General features: G+C 39.7%; 1 protein-coding gene across 5 annotated transcripts in view; it reads left to right on the forward strand.

The window, feature by feature from the left end:
* PTPRA (protein tyrosine phosphatase receptor type A) overlaps positions 1 to 18,748 on the forward strand; it is a 604,614-nt gene that overhangs the window by 529,305 nt on the left and 56,561 nt on the right. For 3 of the 5 annotated variants that reach the window (XM_042466814.1, XM_042466813.1, XM_042466815.1), the window contains exon 3: positions 288 to 357. The exons of the other annotated variants lie outside the window; for them this stretch is intronic. In XM_042466814.1, coding sequence (XP_042322748.1) covers positions 331 to 357 — 27 coding nt within the window. In that variant the 5' untranslated portion in view covers positions 288 to 330. The remainder of the gene's footprint in view (positions 1 to 287; positions 358 to 18,748) is intronic. 5 annotated transcript variants of the gene reach the window in all.

An 18,748-nucleotide genomic window follows, 5' to 3' on the forward strand; every position in this document is an offset into this window, starting at 1 on the left:
ATTTTTCACACCTCTCACTTTTTGGAGATTGTTAAACTAGTATTCCATTGCAGTTACAACACAAACAGGCATTTTCTGGTGCATGTTTCAGAATAAAATAAGAAATAGAACCTAGAAGGTTCTCCTTCTCATGCTCTACGTTGCTTATAGCTGTCAGTATTTGCACTAGGGCAGTAGACAAAGAGAATGTGGATTGGCTTAGTATTGGTCATTCATATCTGGCCTAAATAAACTGCATGGTGAATTTTTAGCTCAACTGGAAAAAAAAAAGTATTTCCCTTTTACAGGAGCCAGAACGTGAACCTTTTATGGGATCCAAATGTCTGCTGAATGGATGACGTGTCTGCGGTAATTAAGGTAAGGAAGAAAGATAGTATCAAATTTGTATTAAAATATGTAAGCATTTCTCACTGCACCAAGTATATAGGAACATATACATAAATTTGAGTGGAAAGTGTGCCCACTGAATTACATGGGTCATAATGAGATGGAAATGCTTTCAAATACCTCAGGCTATGTTGTCCGTAGCTTGAATAGCTAAAATGTCACACTTCCATAAAATAAGAATCTTTACACCGCATGGAACAGAAACTCCTAGCTCTTCCATATGTTGCCTCTACCTTATGCAAAATGTGGCCATTTTCTGTAAAGTATTATTTACAGGTGTTTTCACAGAGTCATGCTTTGATTTATATATGTGCTCCTTTTTTCCCCAAGCAAGTTTGTGAAGCCAGCTTTTGTAGAGACTTGGCAATTTAATATTTTTCTCAGCCCCACACATGCACACAAATGAGTGTAGCACCTTTTCATGTTGTCCATTGCTCCATTTACTGTGATCATGGGAGTTGCTGATGGTAATTGTTTGAATTGACCAGTTCATGTGACACTAGATATATTTTTTTTCCAAGTCCCTTTACTTTTGAGGCAGGTAGTTTAAAATCAGTAAGGGAAGAGGTGTTAGCTTGTTGCCTCCCCTCGATTCATTCATTGAAAAAAGTGGTTGCAAAAATAGTTGTGACAGTAGTCCTTGATTAGCTTGCAAACTGGAACAAAATTTCTGCCAGCGAAATAGGACTTGTGTTAATAATACTTAATGTTTGATCGAGTGCCTGAGAGACAGAAATGTAAGCAGTCCGTGCCCATAGACTCAGTCTTCTGTGATGAACTCTTTGAAGTACTATGATCTTTTCATACTATAGGGCTGTGCAAATATAGCCCAGAGGCAGGAAATAAAAGACAGAAATACAAGGCACTGCAACCGATGGAGCATTCTTCATGTAGCAGGTTAAATAAACACTTTCAAAAAGGCACATGTGGATGTAAAACCATCCACATTGATGCTTTTAGATGAATCCAGAGATTGTCCCTTAGCTCTTATTCACCTAACTTTTCTAGAACTGCAAACTGGGTTACAAAATTTATTGCGAAGGCAAATGGCTTCTGATTTTCTATTCACACAGATTGTAGCTCGACGCTCTGTCACAAAGGTTAGGAGAAAATAGATGTCCAGTCAATTGGGGGACAGGGTGGCAGTGACTCTCTAGGACAGATGTAAGGAATATGTGGTCTTCCAGACATTATCAGAGTGCAGATTTTGTAATCTCTCACCATAGGCTATGCTGGTTAGTACTGGTAGACTAACAACATCTGGAGGACCACTTGTACCACTTCTTTGTTCTGAAGTTTCAGTGAGAACTCTTTCTCTGCCCTACACTATAAAGTGAAGATCTCAAGCCTGGTGTGAAAGTAGTTCCACTGACATATTCTCTGGTTGAGTCATACCCAGAATACCCTTCAGTGCCTATCTTTAGCTATTCAGCTTTTAGGCTCCTATGCTTTGGAGCCTACAGTTGTTGTTGTTGTTGTTGTTGTTGTTGTTGTTGTTGTTATTATTATTATTATTATTATTATTATTATTAACCTTTATTTATAGAGCGCTGTAAATGTGCACAGTGCTGTACATACAATCTTTTTAATTAGGCAGTTTCTTTCTGTGCTTCTTAATTTACTAGAAAACTGGGTTATTACATCTACCGATATGGGCTAATGTGCATCTGAACTCATGACACTTAATTTAAATAATTGGTCACCATGCACAGTAATAAGGGGGAATCTGCTGTCAGATCTACTTTGATTTATGACAATCCTATAAATGAGACCTCCAAGTCACCTTATCATCAACAGCCCTACTCAGGTTTTCCTCTTTTTCGGCTGTCTTCTACATTACCAAGCATTATTGTCTGTTCTAGTGAATCGTTTCTTCTCATGATGTGGCCAAAGTGCCACAGCCTCAGTTTAGTCATCTTGGCTTTTGGGGAGTCCTCAGGCTTAATTTGGTCTAGCATCCATTTGTTGCTCTTTTTAGTAGTCTACAGTATTTGTAGAATTCTGCTCTAGCACCATATTTCAAATGAGGTGATGTTCTTCCTAACAGCTTTCTTTACTGGCCAGTTTCTACAACATATAGAGAATTGGGAAATATTATGGCATGGAGAATCCTAACTTTAGTGTTCAATGATAGACCTTTAGACTTCAGGATCTTGTCTGGTTCCTTAATAATTGCCCTTTCAAGTCCTAGTTTTGACTGCACTCTCCATTGTCTTTAATGACTGAGCCAAGGTATGGAAAATTTCATACTGTTTCCAATGTCTTCATCGTCTTCTTTAAAGTTATGTATAATTATCTGTGGTCAAACCTTCCTTTGTACAATGGGCCCTCCCCTTCCGGATCCCTCTGCATAAGGGGAAATCAGCGTATGCTGGAGCCCCATAGGAAGTAATGGGGCTCGTGTGCATCCCGTGGGTAAGCACCCCATTAGTTCTTCCAGGATGCGCGACAGGCTCTTCCAGCATGGCTTTCAGCATATGCTGAAAGCTGCATATGGCACGCCCATGTAAAATGCGGGCCCACTGTACTTTCTGACGTGCTTCAGTAAGTGTTCCAAGTCTTTGCTACTTTCTGCTAGTAGTATGGTGTCATCTGCGGATTTTAAATTGTTGTCATACCTTCCTTCAATTTTCACAGTTTCAAAGCACTCTAATCCAGCTTTACGTATGATATGATATACAAGTTAAACAGGGTGATAAAATGCAGCGCTTCCTGACCCTCTTGCCATTTGAAAACAATTCAATCTTCATATTTTGTCCTAACAATAGCCTCTTGTGCTGAGTACAGGTTATGCATTAGGACAATCTAGTGTTGTGGCATACCTGTTTCTTTAAGAGTGATCCATAGATTTGTTAGTTTTAAATTCTACAGGGACATTCCTCAGGGCCTTCCTTTGCAAAATCTTCTCTTCAAGAAACAATGGGCATGATCCACAGCTGAAATCAAGGAGAGTCGGGAAGTCTTCCCTTTGCACTGCCGAATTCTATACATCCTAAAAATCTACGCTAGAAGGCTGGGAATCCTCTGGAGCTGGTTCATGGCAGCTCAAGTACTGCAGGCAGGAGGGGAAGGAAGGGAAAGAGGTTACTTTGTGCTGGCACCAAAATGTGTTTGAAACTTTTCCTCTGTGAAATAATTTCTCAATCTAAACTAGAATAAATATCATGACCATCTAGAAATGTCGATCCAACCAACGGTATTGCATTACCTGGTTTCAGTATATTAACAGAAAATTGATCAGGATGTTTTCCCCAGATTCAGACATTGTCTGAAGCAGCAATTGAAAGTAGAACTGAAATGCTAAGCATTTGAGGTGAGAATTGCACCCCGGTCTCCAGAGTCGTAATCCAACACTCAAACCAATATGCCACACTAGCTCTCCTTTATTTGAACACTTTTAGCAATCTGTGCATTTGGTATAATCCCATGTACAGTAGTATAATTCCATGTAAAATAATCCCATGCATATAATCCCATGTAATTCATATTCCAACTGTAATTGCTCTGTTTCAGTGGGTTTCATGACTGAGCTGGGAATCGCACCCTTCAGTATTGGAGCAATATTACTGTGCTTGCCTCTAACACCAGAAAGAATTTTCTGTACCATCCAATATTTTATTTATGAAAACTGGAGCACATGAGGACAAGCAATATCAAATGGTGTCCAGATAGCAAGTGTTACTAATGGGCAAGAGAACATAAACTGGGAGGGGCAGTAGCCATTTGCTTTTGCCTGAGTCTATAGAGAAAGGCAATATTCTTGGCCAACCAGAATGTACAATGTAGACATTGCAAGCTTTTGAAGCTCTACTGGCTCCTCCATGTGTCAAGATATTAAAAACCATACAGGAGGGGGAAAATTAAAAGACATTGAATTCAGTTTGCGTCAGTTGAAGTATGGTAAACTGAGGAGAAAGTGGAAGGAGATTGAAACTGGGACATTTTGAAAGCAGCTGAAAAAGTGGGATGAAAGAGATTATTCCAGACTGTCTCTGCCAAATCAAGACAGTTGGAGGATATGGTATTTTAGGATATCTGGGCATATCTCTGTTAAAAAAACAAAACAACAGCAACACTGTTTGTAAGCACTCCACATTTTAATAGATGACTTCACAGAAACCAAGCAGGAAGTTTCCTCAATACAAACTGGGGTTGAATCAAAATTTTCTTAAAACAAATCTTTTAAACTGCTGCCTGTTTATAATAGCTGCCATACATATTTTGTTCACAGTGGGAGCTCCTGAAGCATTTGTGTCCAGTCTCCTGATTCTGTTTCACTATTAACTAACACTAAAAGAAAAGGAAAAGCTTGAGGGAGGATATTTCTGCTGCCACTTTGGATGTTGTGGGTATCATCCTATACTTTCAGGCCATCTTGAATGGCTTTCCAGTTCTGTGATTTTGTATGGTTGTAAGGGTTTATAAATGGGTCAAGGGAACAAAGATGCTACAAGATTGTAAATCACTACGATCTGGGTAAACACAAAAAGATACTTTATGCAAGTGTAGCTTTTAGATGTAGGGAAATTTAGTGGGGGGGTGGTCATTGTTGTCTTTTCAGTGACATAGTAAAAGGAAATTTAGGTTAGTTGGACAACCTAATGGTACCAAAACTCATCTGTTGCTTTGTGCAGCTTCTTTGTTGTAAACATAAATTGGCTCTTCTCTCAGCTTTGCTTCTTTGCCAAACCCTTTCTTATATTTCTCTTTTTTTGTTGGTGCCCAACTCTTAGTGTTTCCCGCTGTACTGTTTATGAACTTATTTTTCAGTTGCCTCTTCCAGTTATAAATTTTTATGGAAAAAGCCAGAATACAATGTTAGGTTGGCCTGCAAAACTACTTTAGATTCCATGCAGTTTGCAGAAAAATTCTGGAAGCTAGCACTATAAACAGTGAAAAAAATATTTCAAGTTCCAAAAGATGAAGAGCACCGCAGGATCCTCTAGCATGCCACAAAACCCCTGCAAGCTCTGTTTAATATTTGGGGGCTGTTTTGTGCTCCAAGAAGCCACCTAAAACACACCCACTCCTAAAATACATCTTTTTTTGTTAGTACAGTTGGCCCTCCTTATCCACAGATTTTTTTATACATGGATTCAAACATCCATGGCTTGAAAATATTCAAAAACAAGTATAAATTTCAAGTATCAAACCTTGATTTTTCCAATTTATATAAGGGACACCATTTTGCTATGCCATTGTATTTAATGGGAATTGAGCATACACAAATTTAGTTATTCACAGGGGTTCCTGGAACCGAACCCCAGCGGATAACAAGGGTCCAGTGTAATATGTATATTTATTAATCTGAAACTTCATTTCATTTTTATATCCATTGTTCTTCTGGAGTGCCATTCTGATCTCCTCTTGACTGATGATGCAATTGACTGTGATATACTGATAGAAACCCCCTGCAGTGATTCCATTGTTGGAATTGCTTCATGTAAATTTGGCCCTCCAGTGAAATCATTTGCGATAGATGTGGGTGGTGGAAGCCAGTGTTGTTCCCATGGTTAGATTTCATATCCCCATTCCTAGGGTCTGGTGATCTGGGGATGGAAAATGTTTCATAGCCCACTCTTGAGCCTTCCATATTCCTTCATAATGCCTGCTTTTTAGTTTGATAGCATATATCATACTCTTTAGCATTTGGGAAGCAACAATGCTGCTAGTGGACATCAAACATGATAAGCCTGTGGCTGTCTGATAATATCCATGCACTGCATAGCATTCCAGGATCACATGTGTAAGACTCCAGTTTGAGTACTTACCCTCAGATGTAGGAAACAATATGAGACAATTGCACTCCTTCCTCATGAGCAAAAGTGAGCATGCACACTTGTTTCATGTACCATTTCATAGAACTCCTGTGTATCATTTTAAAAAAAAATGCAGCTAGCTGCGGTTGGACAAAACCCAGTAATTTTCCAGCAAAGGAAGCATCATCTTTTAACCTTTGAAGCTGTGAATTTCAAAGAGGGTAATCTGGGATGAGAAGAGTTAAAGCCTGTTGCTAATAGCTGCGCCTTAAACTGGGTCATTTGACGTTCCCCTCTCCCTTTTCCTTGTACACTGGATGTGGTATGAAAGGCCCTTTCATGAGTTTTATTGACTCTCTTGTGACTGCCAGACTGCCACGGGCACATTGTGAAGAATAAAGGCCCCCCTGACACACACCCTTGGGCCTGCTCACGCTTGCCTGATCCCAGCTTCCAGTCTGGAATGAAAGGAGTAGAAAAGTACATAACTCTGCTAGATTTATACCCACTTCTAAATTATGAGATGTTGTTGTGTCTCCAGCTGGCAATGTGGACAAGAAGCTATCTTAAGTCCATTTCATTTTCCCGTATCCATGTACAGTGCTCCCTCGGGTTACGAAAGTAATTCGTTCCGCGGCTAATTTCGTAACCCGAAAACCTTCGTAACCCGAATTGCCATAGGCGCTAATGGGAAAAAAAGCCGCGTTCGTAACCCGAAACAATAAATCCCTATGGGATTTATTCGTATCCCGAAAAATTCGTAAGCTGGGTAATTCGTATCTCGAGGTACCACTGTACAGTATAAGAGTACATGTGATAGACTCACTCAGTTTCCAGCTACCTAGCATCACAGAGAAGAGGAATCCCAATAATATCCTATGCCTCACCATTGCTGCTAGTTGTGGCTCACAAACACTGCACAAAACTTTATCGCTGTTGTGAACCCATACTTGCCATGTTTCCCCACCAAAGATATAAAAGACAGCCCCATCTCTACCAAAGGAAACACTAGGCTAGGATGGTATTCCCGTAGTGGAGTTTGTGAGAGCCAATGTTGTTCCCATAGTTAGATTCCATATACCTATTTCTAGGATCTGTATCTGGTGATCTGGGAGTAGAAAATGTTTTGGTGACCTTTCTCTTACTATGTTTTTCCTTGGAGAACTTGAAATATCTGAAAATGTCTTTTCATAAAGTTTAATAATAAAAGAATAGATATGCATCTATTTATATTGGGCAGCTGTAATCAACTTTTTAAAGGCGGGGGTCACTGAAGTATGTGTTCCCATGTGTTTGTCTGAATTGCATTGTATGAGACTGGGATGTGGTACAAGAAGCCCTGGCTTTCTTCCTCCAGTGCTTTGCAGATACAGTACATTCTTCTGTCTGTCCTACTGTGTATAAGGCATTTCTCCATTAGCTGCTGAACAAAATGTAAATACAAATTAGAGAAACTTCATATTGTTAGTGGCTTCAATAAATGTTTCCCACTGTATCCATTTATTCACCCCCCAAGTGTTATTTTCATTCTGGGAGTCATAGGTTGATAGTTGTTTGGCATGCTGTTCATATTGGGGGGGGGGGGGGAATTGATAGGTATAGAGCCTTGCACTCCTTGCAGGGCTGATGTACTTAACAGCTAGATCTTACTCTCACCTTTGGCATTTGATAGCATCATGTTTTCTGAATATATTTGATATGAGGTATTTGAAATGTCTACTGATGCTGTTCATAGAATGAATTAGAAAAAATGGAGTGAAAATCTTCCTCTAGTTTTAGGCTGTTTCCCCTAATGCCAGTAAACATAGCTGGAAAAAATGTTTTAAATTTCTATACATAGGTGGACATTTTTGAAATCATTATTCTTTTGAAGTCTGTATCAGATTTAGATATTCCATAGTAGTAAATAATAGCTTGTCACATTTAAAAGAGAACATGAAATTCATTTAAAGTTATTTCTATATCGCCTCTCAACCCACAATTAAATCCATATAGTCAACTCTCCATATCTATGGATTTTTTTATCTACAGATTCAACCATCCATGGCTTGAACATATATATATATATATATATATATATATATATATATATATATATATATACACACACACACACACACATATATATACATATATATATATATACACACACACACACACACACACACACACATACATATTCATTCATTCATTCCAAAAAGCAAACTTAGGCGCGTTACAGACCGCCGAATTGCGGCAGTCTGCTGCCGGCGCCACTTGCAGCATCCAGGAGCCACAGCTTCTAAACCGCAGGACTCCCGGACGCCACGAGGAAGGAGCGCGAAAATCGCGCTCCTTCCTGGGCCCCAGAAGTGGCGCCGCAAAGCGCGCTTTCGCAGCGTCACTTCTGCTGCGACGCGTCTGGACGCTAGCCGTCCAAGACGTCAAAATGGCAGCAGCCGTGTGGAACGGCCGCCGCCATTTGTTACGGACAGAGTCTATAACAGGAGTAGGGGCATCTAGAAGAGACGCCCCTTTTTTAAACTGGGACGTCCCAAATGGCGGTCTGTAACCCGCCCAAGTTTGATCATTTTTTATAAGGGACACCATTTTACTATGCCATTATATTTAATGGGCCTTGAGTATCAACAGAGGTTCTGGAAGCAAAACCCAGCAGATAGCAAGGTCCCAGTGTACAAAAATAAAAACATTTTTAAAGCAAGTTAAAATACCCTTTAAAAACTCTTAAAAGCAATCTAAAACAACTCTAGAATCCAGTTTTAGGACAGTTTTAAAAAGCAATTTCAAACATGGAATGGCTTGCAGAACAGCATTGTTTTGGCTGCCTGCCTGACAGTTCTCATTCAGGACACCAGACAGAACAGTGGGGTACTGCAAGGTAACTTGATCACATTTTGTCTTTCTTTTCCTCAGTACTTCAAGATTTTAAAACTAGCATTGATTAAGTTTCATGAGTTAACTGATCCGTCTCATGCTTCTGACTAGGAAAAAGCAAAGGAAATAAAAGTGTTGAATGAAATCTGCCCTACATTCATTTTTGAGGTGTCAAAACTGAATTAAGTCTACATAACCAATACCCGCACAAAAACAAAATATTAAGGCCTGTTTCCAAAATTATAACTCTGACCTTTTTTGTGTGTGTATGAGTGCAATACAACAGTGGGAACTACTCTAGTTTAATTATTCTTACACTCTTTACTTTTTAATTGGACAATCAGTGTTTTAATTAATAGCCAGTCCTGAAGAATCTTATGTATAGCAAGAGACCTGAAGGAAGAAATAGAGAAGCCTCTAGTGTTAATACATCTGATGCCCCTTTTAAAGACATTAAGACTGAAATGTGGAGCCAGTGTGATGTATTTGTTTGAGCACTGGACTACAGTTCTGGAGACCATATGCCTGCCCAGCCTTGAAAACCCACTGGATGTCTTTGGGCAAGTCACACTCTCTCAGCCTCAGAGAGAAGCAAATGCAAACTCTCCCTCTGAACAAATGATGCCAATAAAACTCTGTGCTAGGGTTGCCTTGGGGTCACTGTAAGTCAGAAACTACTTGAAGGCACATAACAACAAGAACACCAAAGACTGAAGTACCAAAAAAGACATTCCAGTTTTGACTTTCACACAGGTTGTTTTTAGAAATGTTTGCGATTTAGCTCCCTTGTGGCAAGGGAGAGGCAGGTAAAGGTGTGTGCCTATCTATGTGTTTGTAAACGTACATTGACAGTCTTCCCCTCCCCCCAACTTCCTATAAAAAATAAAACTAATAGGGAACTACAACTTTGGGAAGATTCTTATTTCACAATCCTAGGGCTCCCTGATACAAGGGAGTTATTTATGGTATGTTGAAAACACACAAAAAGAGAGATTTCATTCAGCACACAACATCTGCTGTTTCCTTAAAAGGTGCTGTTGGCAACTGATTTAGATTTGTTTACTTTTTTTTAGAAAATTGACACAGATCTATTCATTGTTATTAATCATGGTAGGTAGCTGTTTTCAATAGTGGTATATCTCTGAGAGTCAGGTGGAATGGTAGAAATAGGATTGCTATCTCCTTCAGCCTCTGTTTTGCAAATTCCAGTATTGCTAATGTGCCTCAAGTAAAGGATGATCATTCTTCTCTTAACCAGTTGGACAGCCATGGGTCATATGCCCTTTGGGCAGCAACTTGATTTTTCAAGTGCTATACCTAGTCATGTTGACACTAAATACATACAGAGTGTACCTAATGACAGGGCAGCAAACCTGATCTGTTTCTCTCATACGACAGCTAAGAAAATCCAGGATACATTGGTAACTAATCCTAATTATGAGGATAACAGGCCTCTGGGAATAACTCAAATAATAACTCCCATCATGTTGGATCTAGGAGTACAAGTTCTGTAGCTCAGGAATAAAATCTGCTGTGGGGAAAAACAATAACCTTTTAAAATTGCCTCTACTTTCCTGTATCCACTACACTCTGTGCCCTAAAACATCCAGTCGTTTCAACCCTGCAGAAATTTCACTGAACTCTGTTCCCACACTTGCCAACTCATTAAAAATCCAGCATCTTTCTTCCCTTCTGACAAGTGAGTTGGAAATGTGCCATTGTTCATCCCCAAAAGAATTGGAACAGACTAAGACTGCTGCCTCTTTGGAAATTCTTCGTCCAAGTGTATGTCTTGATGGTAGATCTGGAGAATAAATTTCCTAGTATCAAATCCTGGGACTTCCTCACTTTCTGATTATGCCATCTCCTGTATGCAATGGCACTGAATTGTGTAGCTGCTTGGCTGTGTCACAACCTACCACTTCCAGGAGCCGTGTACTCAGCTGGTATTCTTCTGCTGGCTTCCAGTCCATCCCTTTAAATCTACAGCAGACATTTCTATTCATTAGTACTCTCAGAGTCATTCAAAGCCAAAAGTCCCATTTGTAAACAGCATAGTGAAACTACTGGTTAAGGAAGGAAGCACTGTGGTTATGAATTATGGACAGTGAAATCCAAACACGGTTATATTTCATTTACATTCAAACCCATAGTTTTGCAGAAGTCGCTGGCAAGGCTTAGCATCCAATTATAGGGTTAGCTCTCACTGAAAATGGGGCTGCAGCAGCCAAACACAACTGAAAGAGTGTCTTATGTTTTGCTTGTAGATGTTGTGTTAATAAAATCAAAGGGCCCATGGGCCACATTCTGACCTCATTTCATTCCCCTCCTAATCTTGAGAATAATCTTATTTATAAGATCTTCAGAAAGCTAAATGAAGGCAGTATGGTCTGCCGGCTTCCTCTCAGTTTCACTGCTGGGTTATTTTTTAGTCTTGTTTTGTCAGTCTGGCCATACACACTAATGAATTTATTCTATTTCATAAAATGCAAGTCATAAATGGCATTTTCTGCTGCAGTACCCTTGTGCTATGATTTGTTGATGGCAAATCTATGGATAATATTTTATAGAGAATTTAATAAACCTTCAAAGATTTATCTCCCCCCCCCCCCCCGGTATTCAATTCTAGCTATATTTTAGGTAAAAGCCTGTTATTGTGTAAAAACCCCTAATAATTCTGGATAAGATGAAACCTTATGGTAGTATCAGTCAATTAGGTGTGGACTGACAAGTGTAAATGAATCTGAGGCACAGATTATTTATGGTAAAGGGAAAGAGAAAGTATTTAAGGATAAAGGATGAGGAATATAAAGGAAGATCACGCATGATTTCTTGTGCCAGAGAGGAAGTTATCTGGCACATAAAGACCCTTTTAAAAAAGAAAAGCCCCTCCTTTAAATATCTGCCATTTACAATAGACAGAACCAGTTTACTGGAGAAAGGCAGGATCAACCCCTTTTGGATGTAAGCCAGTCCAGCTCCCTCATGGTTTGCAGGATAAAAGCTTTGTATAAAGCAAAGAGATACAATGATGCCATTCTAAGCTCTGCTTACAGTAAATTTAAATTAAGTACCTGTTAGGCATTGTCCCATTCATACTTTGCCATACATTCATCTGCCAAAGATGACCAAGTGCTCTTTTAAGCCTTTATATATTTTTCAATGTAATCGGACACACCAGAAAAGTTTAGGACATTTCTGGAATTAATAGAAAGCCCAGTTCATAAAAAGACTATATGTACACTTGCTCCTGCAAATGGACAGGCTGTTTCCAGATTTTAGAATTGAAATGTGGAGCCAGATAAGGTTTAGTTGACCAAAATTATAGCTAACATCTTTCACAATTAAACATACCAACAAGAAAATACCATTTTCAAAAAAATATATATTGGTGAGCACAGTTGTCATCAGTGGTCTTCATCAGCAAATATTGTCTCCAAAATACATTGCTGAAAAAGGTAGTCCTTCTGTTTAGCCACCCGGAAGATAAGACATTTCCTCGGGGGAAGAGAAGCATCTCCCTCCAATCAGTTGAGCATGGCACCTGTTTTTCTAGACATTGTTCTGCCTTCTTCATTGAACCTTCTTAGCTCAAGAAGAAAATGGTTTGGGCTGCTTCCTGTGTAACTGAAAATAATCTTAGTGTGTGCCAACATTTGTTTTACTTATTCATGAGATTTCAGGTGAACTCAAAACCTTTGGGAATGCAATGTTTATGGTTACCTAAAGCAAAGACAACTTTGCTGGCAGCATTTATACCACTGTACACCTACTATGATAGGGTTTTAGAATTTAAAGGAGGATATAGAGGAAACTGAACAAGCAGCAGACTGTGCTAGAGACACAAAAATAAATCTGCCTCCAAAATATTAGCAAAATGTAGATTGCTTTGGGATCTGTCTCTTAAGGTATTGGATATAGCATGAGGAGGTCAGATTGGCTTGGTGGCAAAGAAGTTGTGACCTTGGCTGTGGCCAGAGAGTTGTTTATTCCTCCACATACAAGTGCCAAGTCTCTGGAAGGAAGTTGGCCACATTCTTGCAGAAGCTTGGCCCAAGTGCAACCTAATTTTAACTTAGGCAGAAATGGGTTTATTCTTGGGGTCAAGAAAAATTTGATTCTTATACTTTTAGTTTTTGAGCTTAAGGTAAAGAGAGCTGTATCAGTCTCTTTGTTGCTTCCTTCCCCACAGCTGTGCCTAGTTAGTTCCTTTCATGGGGACCATATATATGGTACATCTTAAATTGGGAACAGTGTAATGTACAAGGTGTACCTTGTGTCTTGCAGAATTCAGAAAGATAGTCATACTAGAATATCAGTATGCAAAGGGATTTTGTACTACCTTTGAGACCAGCAGAAAGAAAGAAGTTGTAACATTGGCTTTCATAGATTTAGTCAGAGAAAGTAGACTAAATCTATGAAAGCTAATGCTACGGTTTTTGCTCAGTTAGTCTCAAAGATACTACAAGATCTCTTTGCATACTCATGTCTTAAGTCACATTAACCTCTCCCTGCAAATGGCTGTTTTACAGTAGTATAAGTGCTCTGTGTCCACATTTTACCTCAAGAGGAATAATACGAAAATCAGTTGTTGTAAGCACTGCAGATGGATACTGTATTCTCTGTCCAAAAGCTACATAACTAAACAGCAAATAAAGATAGATTGTAGGAGACAGATGGTGGGATGACCATATTGGCAAATAAGAAGGAAACTGTTACCTCAAGTATGGCAGAGAAGCTGGAAAGAGGAGACTACATGTAGGTTGGACCAAGCTTAATTCCAAAAGAGACTCTTTGGTGGGGGGGGGGGGGGGTTGCAGCCATAGGGAAGCAGTATGAGGGAAAGGCATCTGTGCTTAATAATTTCCACATCTGTTTGTGCCCTCAGGCATCCCAGTATGTTGGAGAGGATTGCAGGACAGATTATAATGTGGATGCTTGGTTCATGTGGCTAGTCACATGTCCCAATGTGGCACTTTATTGTAGAGGAATATGTGAAGCTTGTCCACAGTCTTTATAATTCTGATTAAGGAGCTTCTAACGAAGTTCTGGTTACAAGAAAGTGGTTTGGAAATGACTGCTGTAGAGTCTGTTTATAACCTTTGCAGCTACTTGTTAAATTCCCATTTTTCTGGATTTGGCAGAGAAAGTGTGGCTCTCAGTTGCAAGCAACTGTCTAGTTGTCTACCTTAATCTGTGGAGTCATTTCCTTCAATAATTAAAGTGCTAATTGGTTGACTTGATGTTAATAGCGGATCTTGTGACTTTCTGCTGGGTGTCGAAGAGTTACAGTGGGTTTAACAGTGTTTTCCCATGGGTTTGGCACATTGCTTAAGGGTTTTTTTGTTTGTTTGTTTGTTTTAAATGCCTGTCTAAGTGGCACCCTGTTTAAAGTGGTGCTGGGCATTTTAACCTCTTTCTCATCATATGATGTTTTTTCAGTTCCTCAGTGTTTCAATGGGTAGCTTTGTCCAAACCTGCCTTGTTTTCTGTTTCTCTGCATTTCTCCTCCTCTTCCCTGCAATTGCTACTGTAAGCAGCAGTTTCAGTTCTAAAAGAGAAAGGTGTTGATTTTGAATGTGCCTCCCTTTGTCATCTTGGGAACAACCAGATCATTCCACAAAGGCTGTTGCTGTTTCCTTTCACTGTGCAAAGAGACAGATTTCGGAAACTAGCCATGACTGAGCAAATCTAATTGTTCTTTTATGGCACTGAATCCTCGCATATATGGATGCTTCTTGATGAGTTCTATAGGACTGGAATGGGCTTGTGTGAAGTTTTGGGTTCCAAGTCTCCACACATCCATTAAACTCAACATGGATGACTTTGTCCAACTCTTAACTTTGGTCTACAGATCCATAAGAATAGGAATACAGCAGTGAAGCCTGGGAGCAAGCAAAGATCTTCTTCATTTGGTAGTGGGGCGTCCTAATGTATGTTTGTAGTCATGCCAAGAGAACAGAGAAAATGGATCTGGGTGGGAAGAAGCTCTAAAAACTTGGAAAGAAACATACTGGATCACGAGAAAGGCATATTTTGTCTGATATTTTGTTTTTTCAGTGGCCAACCAGATGTATGTGGGAAACTTGCAACCAGAAAATGAGCACAGTTGTGTCCTCTCACTTGTGTTCCCCAGCAACTGCTGCCCAGAGGCATACAGTCTGCCCTCCTTATTCACGGATGTTTTAATCTACGGATTCAAGCATCTATGGCTTGAAAATATTCAGAAAAGGATAAATTCCAGATAGGAAACCTTGATTTTCCATTTTATATTAGATACACCATTTTCCTTTTGCATTGTATTTAATTAGACTTGAGTATCCCTGGATTTTGTTATCCACAGGGGGTCCTGGAACCAAACCTCAACAAAAAACAAGGGCCCACTGTACTTCCTCTATTGCTGGAGTTAATATAAACCCATTATGGATAGTATCCATTGTCATCCTTATTCCCCATGAACTAGTTTCTCCAACCATAGCTAGCAATAGATTGCCTCTTCCTGCTTTCTGCACCCTAGTTAAAATCTTCAGGGCCCCTGCTACTGAACATGTTGAGATCCTAAATTTCTTAAATTGCCTTGGAATAAAGAAATCTTAAGCAGTCATGGGATGCAATAATTATTGCTTATATACACATGCCACCATAATTAGTGAATACTATAATACAGAAAACACATCCATGGATATTATCTTTGCTCACATCATGCACTACAATCGTAGGTGGATGCATATATCAGGTGTTACCTCATGTTGAATTCCAATTTGAGAGCTGAAATTATTCGTAAACTTCAAAGCATTGCTTGCAGCAAAATTCATTTCTGAGTCTAATCATGAATGCCTGAAGTATCCTACATTGTAGTGTGTTCTCATAATCCATAAATGGTGTATTCAGCTTTGGGACTGTATTCACTCCTTTGTGTTTAGAACATGTCAGTATTTTGTATACACTTTCTTTGGCACCTTGAAAGCCCTTTAATCTTAGATATCTAATTTAGAGGTGTTGTGTTCTGGCAAAATAGTGCAATATTTAAGTAAGAGTTGCAACTCACTCAAGAGATTGTAGTGTTTTGAAAAGGCTTAGCGGTAACGAAAAGGAAAAACAGAATAGCAATTGAAATGCAGGAAGACACAACCCAAGCACTCCCAGTATCTTCCACTGCTGAGTAACTCTTACTGTCAGAAAGTTCTTCCTAAAGTTTACGTAGAATCTCTTTTCCTGTAACTTGTAACTATTCTTCTGGGTCCTATTCTTCAGAGCAGCAGAAAAGAAGCTTGCTTCATCCTCATTGTGATACCCCTTCAAATACTTAAACAGGGCTATCATGTCACCTCTTAACGGTTCCTTTTCCAAGTTAAACATATCTAGCACCCTAAGGCACTAAGTTATATCTTTGCACTTTAGGATCTTGTCCAGTTCTTCCATACCTGCCCTTTCCAGTCCTACTTAGAACCTATTAAAAATGTCTCTCAAGGAAGAAAATCACCACTTCAGCAACATCCCACTTTAGGTACCAGTGCCTGGCCTGATTTTAAAAAAATATATATTTGCTTGCTAACAGAAGGATGATAAGAAGTGGCAGGCAAACGTTTGGCAGGGGTGTCCCAGAACTTGGGAGTGCTCATCGGAGATCCTTTTCTTGGACCCAGTCCAACATACCTTAGAGGGTGATAGGACTGAGAGAAGAGCTTCTTTCCTCCCTCCAATAAGAAGAAGAAGAAGAAGAAGAAGAAATGAGGCTACCTGGAACTTAAGGGAGAATACAATCATTTAAATAGATTGGCTGCATAACAAACACTTTCTGAGGGCCCATTTGCATTATACAGTTATAGTGCTATTGTTCCACAACTGTCATGACTCGGTAGCCTGGTAAGTTCCCTGGCTGAGGAGTCTAAATGTCCCTCCTTCAGCTGCCAATCCCAGGATTCCATAGGATGGAGCCATGGCAATTAAAGTGGAATAATATCACCATAAGTGTGTAGTGTGAATGAGTTCTAGGTCATAACAAACACTTTGACTTGTGTCTGGAGATAGAGTAGCAGCCAGTGACCACTCACTACACATGTTACAAGAGCCAGCATGATGTAATGGTTTGAGTGTTGGACTATGACCCTAGAGACCAGAGTTCGATTCCCCGCTCAGCCATGGAAACCCACTGGGTGATCTAGAGCAAGTTACACATTCTTAGCCGCAAGAAATGATAAGGTCGCTTTAGGTTTGTCATAAGTAGGAAACAACTTGAAGGCACACAGCAATAATAACAGCAAGAATTCCATGTTATAAGGAATTTCCTGCATCTCTAAGCTCAGTCAACTGACTAAAAACAAACCTTGCCTTTTTTCCAAGGCTGCTGCCACACTGCAGAATTAATGCAGTATGATAGCGCTTTAACTGCCATGGCTAAATGCTATGGATTCCTGGGATCTGTCATTTGTTATGGCACCAGAGTGCTCTGACAGAGAAGACTAAATATCTCGCAAAATTCCTAATCCCCAAATTCCATAACAGTGAGACACAGCAGTTAAAGTGATGTCAGACTGCATTATTTATGCAATGTTGATGGAGCCCTAGTCAAGTTAGAAGTGGCAATAACAATTTTGGGGCTAATAATTAAAATAAGCTAGGACTTAGAGCCCCTGCCCTGACCAGTAGAGATATATATCATGCTGCTTTGTGAAGGATGCACATGTCCCATTCCTCATTAGTCAGGGTAAGCGATTGTCATGGCTGCACATCTTGAGATGCTCTTGCAAACTATTTAGCTTTTACTATCATGGCAAAAACCTCCGGCTCACGTATCAAAATGTGTTCCTTGGTGCCACCTGGGATGGTGGTATCTTAATTACTGAATTGTGATTTCCCAGCATCATAATTAGCAGCCTGTTACTTCTGAACAGTTGCTGTGGCAACAAAACAGAGATGTTCCGCTGTCTGCTTCTCTGCGTATGCTCTGCGGCTTTGCGACAACTGCTGTCACAAGGAAGTGAGGAGCCTTTCTCCCCAAACAGGATAGATCTGTGGAGTCAAAGTGAAGCATCTTTTGCCTTAAAAACAACTCCCAGTTCATTGGAACATGTTCTTGTATTATGGTTTGAGAGATGCTGAAAGAGCAAACTGTCTTCTGTTGTTGTTGTTATAACTGGTGACTGCTGTTGCTATACTACCATCATCAAAAGATTCACCCAAGGCTCACATTCTGCTAGAATGGAAGCAAACATCAGAGACTAGAATAGGTTGTACATATCAAGAAAAACGACACAAGTGGAAAAGATACAGCATTTGTTAGAATATGCACCCTTTTTCCTTTTAGAAGCTTCTGCACCCTCTGGTGCTTTTGCATCATACAGAAATTCAACAGGTGCAGTAGTCTAACCTCTTTGTCCTTAAGATGGGGAAAGCTGATTTTTTAATGTGCCTCAAGTCAACTCTCACTTAAGTCAACTTTTTCATTGGGGTTTTCATGGCAAGATTTAGTCTGAGGAGGTTTGCCATAACCTTTTTCTAAGGCTGAGAAAGTGTAACTTTGCCCAAAGTCAAGCAGTATGTTTCCGTGGATGAGCAGAGATTTGAACCCTGATCTTCTGGAATCCTAGTCCCAACACTCAAACCACTATACCACAACAGTTCTCAGTCTTCCCTTAGCTTTAATGTTTATGTGTGTGATTTTATGTTCAACTTCTGGCAGATGTTGACCATAGAGTTGTGCTGAAGGACCTACAGATTCCTGAAGA

Source organism: Sceloporus undulatus, chromosome 5, assembly GCF_019175285.1.
Source record: "Sceloporus undulatus isolate JIND9_A2432 ecotype Alabama chromosome 5, SceUnd_v1.1, whole genome shotgun sequence".
Classification (NCBI taxonomy): Eukaryota; Metazoa; Chordata; class Lepidosauria; order Squamata; family Phrynosomatidae; genus Sceloporus; species Sceloporus undulatus.